The 20,115-nt window shown below is 35.2% G+C and overlaps 2 protein-coding genes across 2 annotated transcripts; both read left to right on the top strand.

The window, feature by feature from the left end:
* Positions 1-1,144: 1,144 nt before the first annotated feature.
* On the top strand, positions 1,145-3,199 carry LOC149708930 (vascular endothelial growth factor receptor 2-like). The gene is made up of 4 exons (XM_089864382.1): positions 1,145-1,413; positions 2,367-2,494; positions 2,572-2,761; positions 2,870-3,199. Exons 1-4 carry the CDS (start codon positions 1,266-1,268, stop codon positions 3,181-3,183), a joined length of 780 nt encoding a protein of 259 aa, XP_089720508.1. The 5' UTR covers positions 1,145-1,265; the 3' UTR covers positions 3,184-3,199.
* Positions 3,200-3,775: 576 nt separating this feature from the next.
* LOC149708931 (vascular endothelial growth factor receptor 1-like) lies at positions 3,776-12,309 on the top strand. The gene is made up of 13 exons (XM_089864381.1): positions 3,776-3,817; positions 3,896-4,200; positions 5,455-5,601; positions 6,281-6,834; positions 6,937-7,189; positions 7,290-7,409; positions 7,462-7,645; positions 7,802-7,919; positions 8,634-8,756; positions 8,834-8,904; positions 10,937-11,077; positions 11,168-11,273; positions 11,996-12,309. Exons 4-13 carry the CDS (start codon positions 6,379-6,381, stop codon positions 12,275-12,277), a joined length of 1,854 nt encoding a protein of 617 aa, XP_089720507.1. The 5' UTR covers positions 3,776-3,817; positions 3,896-4,200; positions 5,455-5,601; positions 6,281-6,378; the 3' UTR covers positions 12,278-12,309.
* Positions 12,310-20,115: the final 7,806 nt, after the last annotated feature.

Consider the following 20,115-nt stretch of genomic DNA (forward strand, 5'->3'; position numbering starts at 1 on the left):
CGTAACGTTCAGATGAATGTTATTTTCGATACCCCACTGGAAAAGGGAGTCAATGTCCTTCTGGAGGGTGATGACATCATCACTAGAACGAATGGCGAGGGAAACGTATATCAGTGTATTGATATATCGAAGAGTTGCCACTTAGGGAAGAAGGAAGATCGGCGACGAAGATGTTGAATAGCAGGGGGCCGAGAATGGAACCTTGGGGCACCGCAGAACGCACCGGACGGTACGTAGAAAACTCCCCTCGCTGGTACCGTTTCGTCAGAAAGTCTTCAAGCCACAGTAGTAAAGAACTTGAGATACCGGAAATTGCCAATTTATTAACCAGGCGTTTGTGGCAAACACTGTTGAACAGTGTAATGTAGTAAGATAGTAGCTCCTAGCTGGTTCAATAGTGTAAGTAAAAGTAATAAAATACAGGTAAAGGCACATTGACTATTATTTTTATTTACTTATTTATTTAGTTATCTTTTATTTTTTTTTAAAGTTAAGCTTAGTAATTTTCGTTTGGGACTTGCGCGAAGTAAACGAATGGCTAGAAGTGACTTCGGTGAGGAATGAGATTCCGAGGAAGATATTAATGAGGAATTAGGTTAGTTAAATTTAAAGGGAAGCGGACTAATACCGTCTTTGAATTGTTTGAAGTAGTTGTCGATGATCACTAAATGTCTATTATGACAGCCATAAATTAACAGAAAGTGTGAAAATACTAGAAAATCAATCCCCAATTACTCAATAAATACTCGAAACAAATTTTCCAACTACTCGATACTCGATTCGAGTACTCAAGACTCGGCTCGATACTCGATAAGAGAAAATTTCAATACTCGAGACTCGACTCGAAACCAAAAATTTAAGGCTCGCACAGCCCTACCTGGGCCCACCAAACATAGCTAATACGTAAATATTTTTACGTGACTTGCTTAAGGGGCAAGGTCGGAATTTGGTCGTATATATATGAAGCAATTTAAAATCTTACGGTTAGATTCTTACCGTCAAAGCCCTGCGTAAAAGCAAATTTTTTGACTCAAGAGGGAGCTAACTTAGCTTTAACCATTTCGTTAAAAAACAGTGAAATTGTTTGCGGGAAAAGTTTTGGTAAATGTAAAAATGAACGTAAAACATTTCCCCCCGGATTCAGCAACGGACGGAAGTTTCTATTTCTGCTATCTGAAATATACATCCCTTTTTCGTGAAAGCATTTAGTTCCTGAATATCATTGATAGTTAGAAAAACTTTAGTTATCATAGGAGCGTTTTACAATGGAGCGCTCACATTTCATATTATCCAGCATTATATTCTTATTGTTAATTTACCTAAAATTAATCTCAGCCGCACTACCAGCACCACAATTATCCAGAGAAAATCAATATGTTTGCACCATACCGACGGATTTTGAAGATACGGAAGGTATGACATTTGAAATGACCGTAAGATTATTTCGTACAGTATGCATACCTAGTAGTGCTTTAAAAATTAAGATTATCATCGGCTGTATAACGTTTTGTAGAATCGCGCAACGCGTAGAGACTAATTTCCTTCGATTTGTAGCCTTAGTTTCGATTTGATGTGACAGTCAATTAGGAGCTATTAGAATATGACTTAAATTACGTGTTTTTCCACCAGTTTAATACACACCCACAATGATTTACATCATTTGGGGCAAAACGGTTAATCTAAAGTGCTGTAAATTATCGTACCATAATATTACCGCAATGGTGCACAACTTCTTCGTAGTTTAAGATTGTGCGTTTCATTTGTTAGTAAATCTGATGTTTAAGTTGCACGATATTTAAAATAAGTCAATTTAGACGCTCCATTAATACCTGTAATTAAACTGTAATGAAATGCATGGGGTTTCTAATAAGTCTGTCACAAATCAAAGGGTGTGTTCTTTGAGTCAAACTGAATGGAGAGTGTCCAGTGGAAATTTTCAACACTTAGAGCAAATAAAATATAACTGTACAATACCTTAACTCGAAACTCTTGTGCTAGGTGGTGCTGTGAGATCTTGAAACACTTAGACACTTTGATTCAGCTATACTTTACCAGCTTATGAATACACTTATATCCAATTAACGGTACCTTCTAGATAATTGTTCAGTGTCGTTCTTAGATTGAAAGCTTTGGAAATCTTTTAATACTTTCTAATAACAAAATGGGCGACCTGCTGAAACTTACTCCACATGTTCAATGTTGTTTTAATGGGTTAGTGTTTGGTAGCCCATATCTCTGGAACTAAATGTTGTAAACCCCATGTTCTTTAAGACTTTCCATTCAGTTTGACCCAAAGAACACACCATTCAATTTATGGCAGACTTATCAGAAAAACCCAGGCACAATGCTTGTTTTTTAATCAACAGATTCAGTACAAATCTTTGGTTCTCCAATGCTTAGTATCGATAATTTCTATCAAGAAATTTCTACAAAAAATTCATTTGAGGTTCAATGCACTGGCCAAAAACCCTTAATATGGGTCATAAATAACTACGTAATATTTTATGTCATATCTGTTTCAGTTGTTTGTTTGAAATATTATTGTAATCGTCTCAATATCCCGTGTTGCAGGGACGTAAATTCAATACCGCGGTATTGAACATTACCGAAACTCGATACCTTACAAATATTTCATCAAAATTATACACGAGTAAACTAGTAATAAATGAACCTAGTTATCTTGACACAAGGCTGTACGCGTGTTTGTATGATAAACACGATAAGTGGACCGAGATCAACTCATTTTACCTTTTCGTCAATGGTAAGATATTTTACAAAATGCCCATAAAAATCTACATAACCGTCTAAATCCTGAACTTTAACTTTTGGGAAATATGGATGGAAACTTAAACCACACGGTTTATTTCAGACCCTGAGAACGTACTGCTTCCGAGTCCACCGGAAATAATATATTGTGGATCGAATTTATTAATTCCTTGTAGATCAACTTATTCCAAAGCAAACATGACACTTTGGAAAGTTCTTGGCGAAGATAATTTTTTACATGTTCCTGTAGAGACATCAAAAGTTTCTTATCAAGCAACGGAAGGTTTTAAAATATTGCATAAATCATACTTTTACGACGGAGAGTTTATTTGCCAAGCCGAAGTTGACGGGCGTAAATATACAAATGCCATATATATTGATTCCCATGGTAAGTTTAATAGAGATTCAAGGGCATGAATAATATGAAAACTATTTGTCGTAAATGCATGTTGGTGGTTTAAAGGAGAAATTTGTTTTTCTTTGTGCCAGTTTGTACCACCAAAAGCAAATAGATATAACTAAAAGTGAGGTAGTAAGAGTGGACCACGCGTGATTCCCGTTTTTTCTGAGCACAGGAAAATGTATTACTGCCCCCTCCCGCGTTAGTTATTACGCTAGGCGAACCAAATTAAATTTTCAAGGTCTGCGCTACAAAATCATTCATTGTCAAGAATGAAAAATATTGTCAAGACCCAATTGCTTTAAAAGAGGAACTTTTGTCGATAAGAAGGAGAGCGCTGATTGGTCGAATAATGATGCTAATTTCCCTCGAATAAACACTATACTGGTTACTACAACGGACGGCTTCCATAAAGCCCAGTGCCTCACTTTATGTTATTTCTATTTTATTTTGGTATCAATCGAAATTTTTCGGTTTCTCTTTAAACACAATTAAATTATTTTTAATTGTGTCTAGAAAGTGTGCCAGGAATTTTGCAACACTGTATTAATAAGAACATGAATTACATTCTCTAAATTACAATTGTGTGTAATTTTCATATTTTTTCGCAGTTGTTTACCCTTATATAAGAACCCATACAGATATTTTGAAGTGAGAAAATTTCTCAAATTTGCTTTTAAAGTTGTTTGTGCGCAACTTGCCGTATTTGAAAAAAAACGTACTTTTTAGAATTGAAAATGTTAGGTATGTCCCATCAAACAAGTTTCATAAAATAACGTGTTCCGTGGATACGTACGACGGAGACGACATTTGGTTTGAGTTTCGAAAATGTAACGATTCAAGATGTAGCACTTACGACTCGGCCATTGTATTAGAAACAAAGGAGCGTTTCAAGATAAGTCCAAAAAAAGACGAAATTTTTGAATTTGAATTAATAAAAGAAGTTCAAATCATTGAGTCTGGAGAATATCGTTGTGTTTGCGGACTGAATAATTTTGAAATTGCTTCCGAATCAGTAAGCTTCACAGTCACAGGTAAGAAGTTCTTATTCAAAAAATATTTTTAGAAAAGCTAATGCTATCACTAATGTTTTGTCTTTAATGTAGTTTTATCGGTTATTTGTCGTTTAATATGTATAATCCAAAGGTTAGGTATTTAGAAACACCTGGTGCCATGTCAAACGACAAATGTTATACGGGTTGATGTTGATTTATAATTAGAAACTGTAACTCATCCTAGTCAAAATTATCATAAGTAAAATAACAACAACCAGTGTGACATTCAATGAAATACGTCAATGAATTTTTTCCGCCAACCAACTTTTTACGGTCAAATATTTCTCAGGCCCAACCTGGTGAGGCATAACAAATAAAAGTAAATACGGTTCTCGAGTTAGTCGGAAGTTGACCATTTCTGGTTTCGTGCAAAACCCCAGAATCTATAATAGGGACCACGCTCTCTTGAAGAAATTTAGCTTTACGGCAATGCGAAGGGTCATTCTCAATTCACATCTTTATAGTTGCTATTTTTTTTTGCAGTGTAAGATTTCAAACCTTCAGATCAGTTATTAAAAGATCTCTTAAAATTTGGCTGCACTAAACATAATTTGCAGCTTATCAGTTGAGAATTGTTGCACGAGTTACCAAAAAGATATATAAAGTGACATTAAGTTCCTGAGAATACAAAACCTCTATTTTATGCTTAAAACATTAAATTATCACTTGATACTGTTCTTATTATCTAATCGAACGATTTTTCCTTTATCATAAAGATATTTGAGAAAATGGTTTGTTTCTTTGTGTACGTACAATTACTATTTCTAGTCACTTGAAACACCCTCGCTATGCACCGCATATCTTAGCTAGTGTGAAACAATAAATGTTTTACATTTTCCTTTCGAATTGTGTCAAAGTTCACCTGCTCTTTTTAGACAGTCAATAGAATATTTCAAATATTCAATATTGACACCTCAACACGTACTCCCTTCAAAATAATAATTTCATGATAAAATGTTTTCGAAAAATGTAATTGTTCTTGAAAAAGCGTAGATATGTAATTTTTTCAATTAATTTAGAGGGAATGGATCGGGTAACAGTAAAATCAGTTGATTGAATTTAATATTGATTAAGGATTAAATGGATAAAAATAACTAAAACAATTGCAATATCTGAACTTCAGTCAAATGATAAACCTCACACATATCGTTTCTTTTTTCGGCCTTGGTCCAAACCAAGACGTTTTTTTATATATTTTTAGATCTGTTTTAAAATACTTTACGTTTCATATAGATATCGAAGCTGGTTTTGGAATCGTACCTCTGAAAACGAATGCTGCTGAAGGAGATAATATTACCATAGAATGTAGGGCTAATATATTTCATTATTCTAACATCACATTTTTCCCTTCTTCGACACATATCGATGCTGATAGCGTTGGTAATACTATTAGAATCGTTACGTAATAAAAAAAGGTATTTGAAATAAATGTACTGTATTATTATCCACGGATTTCGCAGTGAGTAATAGATAAAGAGGTTTTAGTTGTGCTTTATTTGCGCCATCAAACCTAACTAGATTTTAGTGGTTGAAACGAAATAAAATGGTGGCACTAAACATATATGTTTTGCTGCTATAAAAAGACTTACCAGCCTAGAACTATCTTCCCTATGTTGACTTGTTAACGAGCTTCGTTAGTCGCTGGGACGGTTAGTGTTGAGAGAGGGCACATGGAGAACACAATAATAGTTCAAAGAGTAATCTGGATTCGTTAATAAAAATTGACGGAAACGGATTCAAGCAACTCGCACTCCTGTAGCAGACTACTTGAGGGGAAAACTAAGTGGCGTATTCTATAGGGGATGTATTTCTTGTAAGTTTGTTTTACGTTGTGTAGTTTCGCGACGTTTAAGGGTATTTTGAGGTTGGTTGGACTCACCTTTCCCTCCAGTGCCTATATACATACATTAGTAATGGGCCTCTATTTCTAATTAAATTAGATAAACATACAATTGCAGTGGATAATATTACATAGATGTCATGTCTTACGATTTTACATTTATTTCTGATACCCTTAGATAAATTTAATCATCCTGTTCTAAAGGCTACGTAATTTTAGAAACGCTTCAAGGCCACACGAAGTACTCCTTAAGTTCGAGCATTACGTTTTACAACATCACGAAGAATTTCAATGAAACTTTAATATGCACTGCAAAAATGTTCGACAGTAGGGAAGTGAAACGAAATAATATTACAATTATCGCTTTGCCAGCCTTCAAGCCACAATTTACTTCTGAAAGATACAAGCAAAAGATCAATATCAGCAACCAATTTAGTCAACCAGTCCTCAACTGCTCATCCATGGGCTTACCAGTGCCTGTAACAAAATGGTTTAAGGGCGAGAAAGAAATTAATATTACGAGTAATTCCACCGTAGAAATCTTCGGAGACGGACAATTCCTTCGCATTAGGGTGTTGAAGAAGAAAGAAGTCGAGGGTCAATATCGTTGCGAAGTGACCAATAGATTGGGGTCTATTGGAAGGTCATTCACTGTCAACTTTGAAGAAAAAGTAGCCAAGGGAACTATTGTATGGGCGGTCGCCTTGGCTGTTGGTTTGGCGATCTTAGTTGTAGTCCTTATATGCTGCTTACGAACATTTCAGCAAAAAAGAGTAAGTCGTGGACAAATTATGAGGCCATTTAAAAGGAAAATGTTATAATACTTGTGAACAGCTTAAAATAATTAACTGAGGCTAAGGAATATTAAATTTTAGGCCGGAAAAGCGGAATTAAAGGCTCTATTTGAAGAGCTAAATAACTTGAATCAATTGGACAAAGTCGATCCAAACCGTCCCTTAGACGAACAAGTTGAATATCTTCCTTATGATAAAAAGTGGGAATTTAACGAGAAAAGATTAAAATTTGGAGAGATTTTGGGGCTAGGTGCATTTGGGAAAGTTGTGAAGGCAGAAGCAATTGGCATTGCCGGTGACGAAACTGATATAGTAGCTGTTAAAACCACGAAAGGTATATAATGCGCATTTAAAAGCATTGCTACACTGGCATATATTGGCGAAAAAATATCACATTCTTCGGACGCTAATTTAGTAGTTTTTAATTTTATCAGATCGAGCAAATATTTCGCAAATGAAACTTCTGATTTCGGAACTAAAAATACTTATTCATTTGGGACCGCATTTAAATATAGCCAATCTAATGGGTGCCGTAACGAAGAATATCGTGAATGGTAAATAAATACTGTAGTTTACGATCCAAATGTTTAAAAAACCATTTTTTAGGTGAATTAATGATTATAGTGGAATATTGTCGTTTCGGAAACCTTCGAACTTACTTAATTGAAGCGAAAGATAAATTTGTTAATCTGATAAACCCGGAGACAGGCTTAATTGATCTTAAAATGAACAAAGAAGAGGATGCGACAAGTCAGGAAGTTCAAAATGAAAACACTGACAGCGATGGCGGGTAAAACTGATGTCTTGTCTATAAAAACGGGGTTTAAACGGCAACCTGAAACCCTTAGCAAACACCGTGTGTTAAGTTAGGGTTTGGTTTTGGTGATCCAGTTGTCTTCTTCTATCCATGAAAATTAATCATTTATTAATTAAAATTTAATTACAGACTTATAAGCTCGGTAAATCCATATATCGATGTTGAAACGAAGCCTATATCGACAACTGATCTGTTAAGTTACAGCTATCAAGTTGCAAGAGGCATGAACTTCCTTGCATCAAAAAAGGTAATTTCATGGCTAATTATAACAAGATCATGCTTATGAAATGGAATTTTTTGCCATCTGAATTGAAAATATTCTGTATAAAGTAGATAATGGAACAGTAAATATTTAAGGAATAGGGAAATGAGGAGATGTGCTGCATGATGATAAACGTTCATATTGATTTCTAGCAGCATAGGGACCTAGAGTCTCCCATGTTTCCATTGAAATAGTTTTAAAGCAAGCCTTGGCTATGGTTTGGTTTAAACAAATGCCACTATATGCTCGAATAGTCGAGGTGTGGGGTTGGCTGGCCCGCTAAGCTATGCAAAGGATAGTTTTAGTTCCGCTTTCTTGGACGAGTTCTGATTGGTTAATACCTTTGGCAAGGTAAAATTGGTGTGTAGAAGATTAGCCGACATGATAGTTGTTCCACAAGAGCCGACACTTGCTTTATTATTCTGTAAGGAAAGTTTTTTGTCATACCTGGCATCCATTTTTCAAGATGGTTACGGATTCGAGAAACATTTCTTAATGTGTAAAGTTTCGGGAAATTTCATATTCCTGAGTGAAGTGATTTTGACTGGGCGTTGATTATCAGTCACTCAGGACTTTCACAAAGATTGTTTTGTAAATTGTTAGTGCCTGTTCATCATTACACAACTATGCCTGTTGTTCCTTTTCTTATATGTTAATTCATCAATCGGAATTAGACAATTAAGTAAAAGATGATTTCAGATACTGCATCGTGATTTGGCGGCGAGAAATGTTCTGTTATCAGGAAATAACATTGTCAAGATATGCGATTTTGGTCTGGCGAAGGATGTCTACCAGAATAATTATTATAAACTGCAAGGAAATGTAAATTTTTGTTTTTACTACCGCAATACAACGAATACATTCCATTCTTGTAATAAATTCATAATTTAACACTTCAGGGTCCGCTGCCTATCAAATGGATTGCCCTGGAATCGCTCGAGAAAAAGATATTCACTGTTCAAAGTGACGTGTATGTTTATATTTATAACTTTCTACGAATAGTAGGGATTAATTTTAACTTCAAACTTAACATCTGGAACTAGGTTCCACCAATTGCGCGTTTCTTCATATGAAACGTTTCAGCCATGATGACCATTACTAAGTTTTAATATACATTGCTGGTTATACCTGTCGTTAAAGCAACAGGCGGCTCCATTATCACCCCTAGCATTAGGGATAACCTTCTGGAGGCGAATTTTATCTTGCCAAAGGCAGGAACCAATCAGACCTAGTACATTAGGTCTGATTGGTTCCTGCCTTTGGCTTAACTATCTTTACCAAGCTTAGCTACTGTGTAGTAGAAAAGCCATCTTTAAGGGGCAAAAACGGAGCCGCCCTTTACTTTAAATTCATCCTGCTTAAAGATTAGCCTAGCTTTGGAAAATGGCTCAGTATTCAAACAGATATTTTGAGATATACACTACACCATTGATATGTATAAATACTAGGGATGGCAAAAATTCCGGAATTCCGGAACATATCCGGAATTTTCCGAAAAATTCCGGTACGGAACTTTCCAAGTTGAAAACCGGAATTCCGTATCATACGGAATAACGGTTTGTACGGAATTCCGGATCATACGGGATACCGGTTTGTACGGAATTCCGGATCATACGGAATACCGGTTTGAACGGAATTCCGGATCATACGGAATACCGGTTTGAACGGAATTCCGGATCATACGGAATACCGGTTTGTACGGAATTCCGGATCATACGGAATGTTTTCAGCCAACATTACTCAAGAATCAAAAGTAAGACACACCACTTCAATCTTCATCTCTTCAAATAATACAAATGGAAACCTTCCATAAACGGCGTCACACTCTTAAAGGGGGGGAGTTTCTGAATTTGTGACAGTCCGTGACAAGGGGGGGGGGTTCGGAATTTGTGACAGTCCGTGACAAGGGGGAGGTTGGCGTAATGCTATTCGTGGCGTCACATTCAACTTTAATTTTGTTAGGAAGTCGGTGTAAAAGAGGGGCGGATTGGCTCTCTTTCGTGATAAAATAATAAAAAAAAATTCTAAATTCCACCGTGGGAAACAAACTCAACAATATACAATAATAGCTAATGGTGTTTAGCCTATTTTTCTGTCCATAATTTAACAAAATTTATTTTCCTTGCCTTGATTAGTCATATAGCTAATGTAAGTTATAGCTATATAGTTAATGTTAATAGCTCCGGTTTTGATATCGGTTAAATTCCGGATTTGGTGTCGGTGTAATTTTGGTTTTGATTCCGAAATTGAAGCCGGTTTGATTCCAGAATTGAAGCCGGTTTGATTCCAGAATTGAAGCCGGTTTGATTCCGGAATTGAAACCGTTTTGATTCCGGAATTGAAACCGTATTGATTCCGGAATTGAAACCGTATTGATTCCGGAATTGAAACCGTATTGATTCCGGAATTGAAACCGTATTGATTCCGGAATTGAAACCTTATTGATTCCGGAATCAATGCGGTTTGGTTCCGGAATTAAAACCGGATTCATTACGGGATTTTTCGGAGTGTCAAAAGATTCCGGAATTCCGGTAAATTCCGGATTTGACATCGTCAAATACCGGTTTCGGAATTTTCCGAAAACCGCCATCCCTAAATAAATACTAACGTATTCCAATCTCTTACCTTTCACAAGGCTATATCTTACCGCCTGCTGAGGAGAGACAAATATGATTTGTAGCCCTCCCATCCCCACTTTGAGAGTGAGAGGGAAATTCGTATTTGTTCTCTTTGCGCATGGGCAAAATTTTAAACTCACCACTCAGGATTCTCCAAAGAGCAGTACTTCCTTTCCCCCACATGACCTAGATACAATTTCATTTAGAGGCATGATCCGGGGTTGTACCCCTTATTTGGTGGCCAGTCTATTGACCTAGTTGGCATTCCATTAAACATTAATATTTATTCAGATTAATGGCTCCACACTGAAAAATATTAGCTATACGGATTCCCATTTTGATTTCTAACATTTCAAAATGATGGATTCTTGCTTTATTCATCAGCTGGTCTTATGGTATCTTCATATGGGAATTGTTCTCATTGGGAGGAGATCCTTATCCGGGCATGAATATCGACGAAGTGTTTTTCAACAAATTGCAAAATGGCTACAGAATGGAACAACCGCAGTACGCTCCTAAAAACATGTGAGTTCCTCTAGTCTAAAAATTTAATTTCTTAAACCAACTTTCACGGAATAAAGAGTAAGTACATAATATTTTTTCGGTTAATTTCAGATACAACATTATGTTACAATGTTGGGAAAAAGCCCCAGAAGACAGACCAACCTTTGAAAAACTAGAAAACCAATTTGGAGATATAATTCAAGTAACCCATCACGACGTAAGTATAACAAAATTAATACCATTAATAGCAAAAGTCATTAGTTAGTTGCCCCAAATAACGGAAACGAGAACGATCTGTAATAAAACTTGAGGATGATTTCATGGCATTGCGGTCATATAGACCCTTTCCAAATGCATGGCCGTGGTATCGTCTGCTTGACATGGAAAATGTGGATTCAAAGACGTTAGAGAGGGCTTAAAAGTTATCCGCGCACCAAAGTCCTTTTGTTCAAGTCATATTTAACGTATTTGGATTCACATCAAAGATATTACGCCTAAGTGGTCAAACACGACTCTAAGTTACCCCTGACATTTGAAAAGGATCTTTTGTCTTTGATTTTAAGTAATATGATTTATTAGCAAAATTTAATTAATATGATTTATTAGCAAAATTTAATTAATATGATTTATTAGCAAAATTTAATTAATATGATTTATTAGCAAAATTTAATTAATATGATTTATTAGCAAAATTTAAGTAATATGATTTATTAGCAAAATTTAATTAATATGATTTATTAGCAAAATTTAAGTAATATGATTTATTAGCAAAATTTAAATAATATGATTTATTAGCAAAATTTAAGAAATATGATTTATTACCAAAATTTAATTAATAAGATTATTAGCAATTTTTAACTTATATTTGTTAAGAATTAGCTATCAAACGATTTACTTGTTCTATAAGGAGTATTTATTGTTTTTGCTTTTATTCACCAGGCGTATATGCAGTTGGAATCTGAGTATGTTAAAATGAGCCAAGTTGAGAATTGCTTTGAATCGACATTATTAGAGAAGCAGGAAAACGATATGGGATATCTAAAAATGGGTAAAGGGGCCCAAGGATATGGCGAATTAACATCCGGGTCTTCTTCTACTCATGAATTGAAAACTACACCAGAAGCCAAAGATGGAATAGAAATGGTTCGGTTTAATGAAACTGGCAACGAAATAAAAATCGAAAAAAAGCGAGTTGTTCCAGAATATTTAAGAATTTTTTAAAAATATTTTATATTTAGAGCACTACCGAAGCTATATACATCTCGTCGGTAGTGGTTTGTCACAAAAATATGTGACTGTTCTTAGAAAATTGTCACATTTTCTATTTGACAAAAAAATATTTCTAACTCTACAGTATGATCTTAATAATTCTACAAGTTCATATGGGTAAATATTACAAAAATAAAGAACAAAAAACTGTTGATCAACTGGTGTTTTGATTCTGTCTTTAAAAAAAATCGACTTTTTCTTTTGTTTGAAATGAGTTGTATTTACTCGAAGTATAGTTCGAGTTAGTGAATTGTCTTAAGTGTATACGTTTTGAAAGTCATATTTTTTTAAATAAAGGTGAGAAAAAGGCATTATTGATTAATGCAAGAAACCTTCGCCTTGTATGGCCATGGGCATAGCACATGGTATTGGTTAGTTACAGCTCTTGAAAATGTGTTTATAAACTGCTCATAATAAAATAAATATTGGAATTTTTCTTTATCTGTTCATTTTGATTATTTTAAAAAAATCGTTTCAGAGGACATTTCTTCTTCCAAAATGCACTGAAAAATACAAAAAATGTATAAAACGTGTCCGTAAATGGCTTTTTACATTGTTATTTTCTGATAAAAATTAGAAACGTTACCCATAAACGCGATTCCTATATGACCATAGGCATAAAACATGATTTTGATAAGATTAAGATAACAGGATTTAGCTCTTGAAAATTTAACATTTGAACCTGCTTAGAATCAACACTTTGGGTATGAGTTTATTCGAGTTTACACGAAAATTTGAGACAAAACATTTACTGTGGCGATTTTTGGACCATTAAAAGAAAATAAAAATTTTCAAAACTGTTTAATATAAAATGAAACGTTATTAAAATTAAGATATTTCTGTAATAAAGAACAGAGCGCGGTTACTATGTCGAATTTCAGCCTCGTAATGACGTTGTTGTAGCAATATTAAACGTTTGCTGAAAAAAGAAAAACATGTCTATTATCACTTTTCATTTCCAATTTCCATAAGACAATTGGTCAAAGTGGTTTAATAATACATTAGCTTTAACACTTTTATGCATGGTACCATGAATTCGATTGCTTTTGAATAATGTTTAACAATTCGAAACCGTACGCGATTTATCGAAACGTGAAGTATTTTTCACGTAGAATCAAAAATAAATAGGGGAAAGTGTCGGACTGCCATATTTTCCTGCCTTTGCCTTAGCTTGACATGCATTTCGAGACGCTCAAGCGCGCGAGAGGTGTTTAAAATGGTATAAGCCAATCAGATTTGTAGTTGATGATGTCATTCTTCCCGAGAATAACGCTCGTTCGCCACCAAACCGGAGAATTTGACATAGGCGTATCTCAAGGAAGAGACTCCGCGCTCCGTTCTATTTTGTTGTTTGGTGTTATTTTCGCGTTTGAACGAGGTCAAAGTTTGTTTAAAACGTTAGGACGCCAAAAATAAATTAAAATTGTCGCGGATGTTCTTGAAATCACCATTTAATTATAAAAAAAACATCGTTAAAATCCTTTAGAATTTCGTTTAAACTTAGGCCCGAAATTAAATTAAAATTGCCGCGGATGTTCTTGAAATCATCATTTAATTATAAAAAACACATAGTTAAAATCCTTTAGAATTTTGTTTAAACTTAGGCCCAGGGTTGTCATTATAAGCTAAAACGTTTTAATATTAGTAAATAACATCAATATTAGCAAACTAAATTAATACAATTATGTACATCATCAAATTAAATTGTGGCGATAAACCGCAGTGGCCACGGTTAGCCTCAGTCAAAAGCGGCTAATGTAAAATAAAACCGCGCTATTTCTTCACGCGCAATATCACAAATTATCTTAGGTACGTGGTGAATAGGCGAGGGGGATGAAACAGATTTCGCGAGTATGTATTCACCCCTCCAAATGCATGTCACAGACGAAGGAGAGAGTCCGACACTTTCCCCTATTTATTTTTGGTAGAATCAGTTATTTGAGCATGTATGAAGGATGCGCGTGAAAAACATTCGACGCTCAACAGGATGTGCAACTCCCTATATTAAAAAGTAGACAAGTCGAAAATAGCGCCTCCTGGCTATCAGCGCTGGAAACCCTCGTGGGAAAAATAAAAAATACTGGACATCAGAAAAAAAAGGCGCTACCTTTCCTTAGCGTCGTCTGCTAGAAGTAAAGCAGTGTTTTTTTTCCTATGTACAGTATTTTTTTATTTTTCCAGCGCTGATAGCTAGTATCGACCTGTCTACATTTTAGTATAGGGAGTTGTACATCCTGCAGAGCGTCGAATCACTCGAATGTTTTTCACGCGCATCCTTCATCCATGATTTGAGCCTTTGGGTAAAATAACAGAATCAGAGAGAAATAAGAAAGGGAGTAGAAAATGGCGGGAAATGATATAGCTTTAACAAACCGCTTGATAAGATCTAGTTCCTATAGGTTCGCTCTCTCCAATCGCTTGAAAGCGTTAGATTTGTCTTGTGACCGGAAGTAATCCCCATTAGTTATTCGAGAGGCGGACGGTCGTTTGAACTGCATTGTGTAGCAGTGTGAAAAGCTGGAGTTTCCGCTCCCTTTCGTAATTCTCTCTGATAGGATCAATTTTGTTTTAAAAATTCTTGGAAATTTCTTAATAGTTCATAATATTGTGCAGAATTTTTCGAATTAAAAATTAAACCTAAGAGCTAAATACTAAATAGTTTGGTCTTAGAAGAGAAATACTTCTTCAACATAAATAAATTGAACAGCATAGTTTCAATATTGCTATTAAACATCGATGACATTTTATTAATCCATAATAATCAAAATCTGAAAGTTTCTTATCCCAAAATATTTAACTTACATTCCCAGAGTTTATACCTATGTTCTTATTCGAGGTGGTAATGGGCGTATCTAGCCAAATAAAACTCCTTATTATTATTGAGAGAAATTGATACTGACACTCATAGAACTTACTGTATGTCGTCTTTGATCCTTCGGTGTAGTTGTTATTATTTCCAAAATTCTGTGTGTAATAAAGAACGGCTTAGTCTCAGAATGAAATTGAAATATCCCTGTCATCAAGCACCAAATATAGTAAGCCGAAAGCATATAACGATGCTCGAAAATGTAGGGTCTTAAAACGTATTGCATTTATCTGCTCTGAGATCGCTCGCAATTTGTTCTATTACGTCATAAAATTTGACAGAGAGCGCTTTGATCGGTCACAAATAGATCTGGAAATAACACAAAAATCATTTCCAGAGCTGCTTTTACATTGATCAGCTACACGTCAATCGTGACCCGAGCGTTCGGTAAACGGAAAACGCTAATCCGAGCTGTAAATGTAACCGGCAAATTTTGTCAGAGTGCTCCGAGAGCGCCCCATTGCAGTAGATGAATTACGCTTTTAACCATCATGATTTGAAGGGGTCGACTAATCTGCAGGTCCTCTGAATGTCTGAAATGCAGTCCACGGTAGGAAACCTACTATTTGTAGTATGCAAGTTCGGTTCACATTTACAAATACAAGAAAGTAATTCTAAAATTCATTGCCTAACATACAGTCCAACAAAATTAGAGTTTCAACTCGAAATCTTTTGACTAAAATGCGGTACTCTGAAATGTAGTCCTCGAAAATTATAAATTACAACTCCGAAATCGGTTGACTAAAACCAAAAGTAATATAAGAACCTCCCTACGGGAGGAAAGTGTACAAAGGTGAACTTTTGCCGATACATCCTCGTACCGCGAATATCCCCGCGCACTTATACTGTCGTAAACAAAGTTACAAAAAATAGGGCCCCGGCGCGTAGAGCGTAGGAATATATTCTCTGATCTCGCGATTGCGTCGGCTGCTTAAGTTAGTCAATCTACCAGACTCATTGTAATTTTAAGCATTTCCAAAGAAGTAATTCATGCTGCGTTCTTAAATTTTGATGATAATCAATCATTAATAATCAGGGAGTGACTAGATTATGGGATTTTCATAGGTCTTTGCATAAAATTTGGATTAAACCCTTACCTTGCCAAGGTATATGCCTAACACTGTACATAGATAGATTTTAAAATGGTGTTATTATCTATCTCGAAATTGTATTCTTGTATTCATCATTTTCACCCTCTTGGCTTCACAAAAAAACTAGATTTTCTTTTCGAAATAACCGTTTGTGAATATTTATTAGTAAAAATAGGAATCCTCTATTTCTTACGACAGACGGCTTTGCAGACTACACAGCTCTTTTTCCTCTTTCCCTTTCCAACGACCATATCAAAGGACTAAGATCTACCGTACCATGTCCATGCGCAATAGTGTCTGAATATGGTATTTGGCGGTTCGAGGATGTCTCGCGTGTTTTAACGTTACGACTATGGCGTCTTGTATACTTCCCTACCGTAGGGAGCAGGCTGGGAAATAAGGATATTTTTTAAACTAGTCCTTTGGACCAGTGACCCCCTAGTGTCTGAAATTATTTACTGGTCTCCGGACTGGTCCCAGCCTTTGCTCTCCAATAGATTTGCAATTAATAAACTGGTCCCGAGGACCAGTAACCCCCACTTCTTGAATTATAAAACTAGTCCAAGCAATAAATAAACTGGTTTTGGACCAGAGGAAGTGTGCTATTTCCCAGCCTGGTAGGGAGGTTTCTTATATTACTTCTGCTAAAACGCAGTACTCTGAAATGCAGTCCTCGAAAATTATTATTTTGAACTCTGAAATCTTTTGACTAATAAAACTCTGAAATGCAGTCCTCGAAAACTATTAATTTGAACTCTGAAATCGGTTGACTAAAACGCAGTACTCTGAAATGCAGTCCTCGAAAACTATAAATTTCAACTCTGAAATCATTGACCAAAATGCAGTACTCTGAAATGCAGTCCACGAAAATAATAAATTTCAACTCTGAATTCGGTTGACTAAAACGCAGTACTCTGAAATGCAGTCCTAAAAATCCTAATTTCAACTCTGAAATCTTTTGACTAAAACGTAGTACTCTGAAATGCAGTCCTCGAAAACTATTAATTTCAACTCTGAATTCGGTTGACTAAAATGCAGTACTCTGAAAAGCAGTCCACGAAAATAATAAATTTCAACTCTGAAATCGGTTGACTAAAATGCAGTACTCTGAAATGCAGTCCTAAAAAATCCAAATTTCAACTCTGAAATCTTTTGACTAAAACGTAGTACTCTGAAATGCAGTCCTCGAAAACTATTAATTTGAACTCTGAAATCGGTTGACTAAAATGTAGTACTCTGAAAAGCAGTCCTCGGAAATTATTAATTTCAACTCTGAAATCGGTTGACTAAAACGCAGTACTCTGAAATGCAGTCCTAAACAATCCTAATTTCAACTCTGAAATCTTTTGACTAAAACGCAGTACTCTGAAATGCAGTCCTCGAAAACTATAAATTTCAACTCTGAATTCGGTTGACTAAAATGCAGTTCTTTGAAATGCAGTCCTCGAAAACTATAAATTTCAACTCTGAAATCGTTTGACTAAAACGCAGTACTCTGAAATGCAGTCCTCGAAAATATTATTTTGAACTCTGAAATCTTTTGACTAAAACGTAGTACTCTGAAATGCAGTCCTCGAAAACTATTAATTTGAACTCTGAAATCGGTTGACTAAAACGCAGTACTCTGAAATGCAGTCCTCGAAAACTATAAATTTCAACTCTGAAATCGGTTGACTAAAATGCAGTACTCTGAAATGCAGTCCTCGAAAATAATAAATTTCAACTCTGAAATCTTTTGACTAAAACGCAGTACTCTAAAATGCAGTCCTCGAAAATATTATTTTGAACTCTGAAATCTTTGGACTAAAACGTAGTACTCTGAAATGCAGTCCTCGAAAACTATTAATTTGAACTCTGAAATCGGTTGACTAAAACGCAGTACGCTGAAATCGGTTGACTAAAACGCAGTACTCTGAAATGCAGTCCTCGAAAAATATAAATTTCAACTCTGAAATCATTGACCAAAATGCAGTACTCTGAAATGCAGTCCACGAAAATAATAAATTTCAACTCTGAATTCGGTTGACTAAAACGCAGTACTCTGAAATGCAGTCCTAAAAATCTTAATTTCAACTCTGAAATCTTTTGACTAAAACGCAGTACTCTGAAATGCAGTCCACGAAAAGTATTAATTTCAACTCTGAAATCATTGACCAAAATGCAGTACTCTGAAATGCAGTCCACGAAAATAATAAATTTCAACTCTGAATTCGGTTGACTAAAACGCAGTACTCTGAAATGCAGTCCTAAAAATCCTAATTTCAACTCTGAAATCTTTTGACTAAAACGCAGTACTCTGAAATGCAGTCCACGAAAAGTATTAATTTCAACTCTGAAATCATTGACCAAAATGCAGTACTCTGAAATGCAGTCCACGAAAATAATAAATTTCAACTCTGAATTCGATTGACTAAAACGCAGTACTCTGAAATGCAGTCCTAAAAATCCTAATTTCAACTCTGAAATCTTTTGACTAAAACGTAGTACTCTGAAATGCAGTCCTCGAAAACTATTAATTTCAACTCTGAATTCGGTTGACTAAAATGCAGTACTCTGAAAAGCAGTCCACGAAAATAATAAATTTCAACTCTGAAATCGGTTGACTAAAATGCAGTACTCTGAAATGCAGTCCTAAAAAATCCAAATTTCAACTCTGAAATCTTTTGACTAAAACGTAGTACTCTGAAATGCAGTCCTCGAAAACTATTAATTTGAACTCTGAAATCGGTTGACTAAAATGCAGTACTCTGAAAAGCAGTCCTCGAAAATTATTAATTTCAACTCTGAAATCGGTTGACTAAAACGCAGTACTCTGAAATGCAGTCCTAAACAATCCTAATTTCAACTCTGAAATCTTTTGACTAAAACGCAGTACTCTGAAATGCAGTCCTCGAAAACTATAAATTTCAACTCTGAATTCGGTTGACTAAAATGCAGTTCTCTGAAATGCAGTCCTCGAAAACTATAAATTTCAACTCTGAAATCGTTTGACTAAAACGCAGTACTCTGAAATGCAGTCCTCGAAAATATTATTTTGAACTCTGAAATCTTTTGACTAAAACGTAGTACTCTGAAATGCAGTCCTCGAAAACTATTAATTTGAACTCTGAAATCGGTTGACTAAAACGCAGTACTCTGAAATGCAGTCCTCGAAAACTATAAATTTCAACTCTGAAATCGGTTGACTAAAATGCAGTACTCTGAAATGCAGTCCTCGAAAATAATAAATTTCAACTCTGAAATCTTTTGACTAAAACGCAGTACTCTAAAATGCAGTCCTCGAAAATATTATTTTGAACTCTGAAATCTTTGGACTAAAACGTAGTACTCTGAAATGCAGTCCTCGAAAACTATTAATTTGAACTCTGAAATCGGTTGACTAAAACGCAGTACTCTGAAATCGGTTGACTAAAACGCAGTACTCTGAAATGCAGTCCTCGAAAAATATAAATTTCAACTCTGAAATCATTGACCAAAATGCAGTACTCTGAAATGCAGTCCACGAAAATAATAAATTTCAACTCTGAATTCGGTTGACTAAAACGCAGTACTCTGAAATGCAGTCCTAAAAATCTTAATTTCAACTCTGAAATCTTTTGACTAAAACGCAGTACTCTGAAATGCAGTCCACGAAAAGTATTAATTTCAACTCTGAAATCATTGACCAAAATGCAGTACTCTGAAATGCAGTCCACGAAAATAATAAATTTCAACTCTGAATTCGGTTGACTAAAACGCAGTACTCTGAAATGCAGTCCTAAAAATCCTAATTTCAACTCTGAAATCTTTTGACTAAAACGCAGTACTCTGAAATGCAGTCCACGAAAAGTATT

Source organism: Phalangium opilio, unplaced genomic scaffold (genome assembly GCF_054372755.1).
Source record: "Phalangium opilio isolate 3A_F unplaced genomic scaffold, DU_Popi_V2 ptg000013l_1, whole genome shotgun sequence".
NCBI lineage: Eukaryota > Metazoa > Arthropoda > Arachnida > Opiliones > Phalangiidae > Phalangium > Phalangium opilio.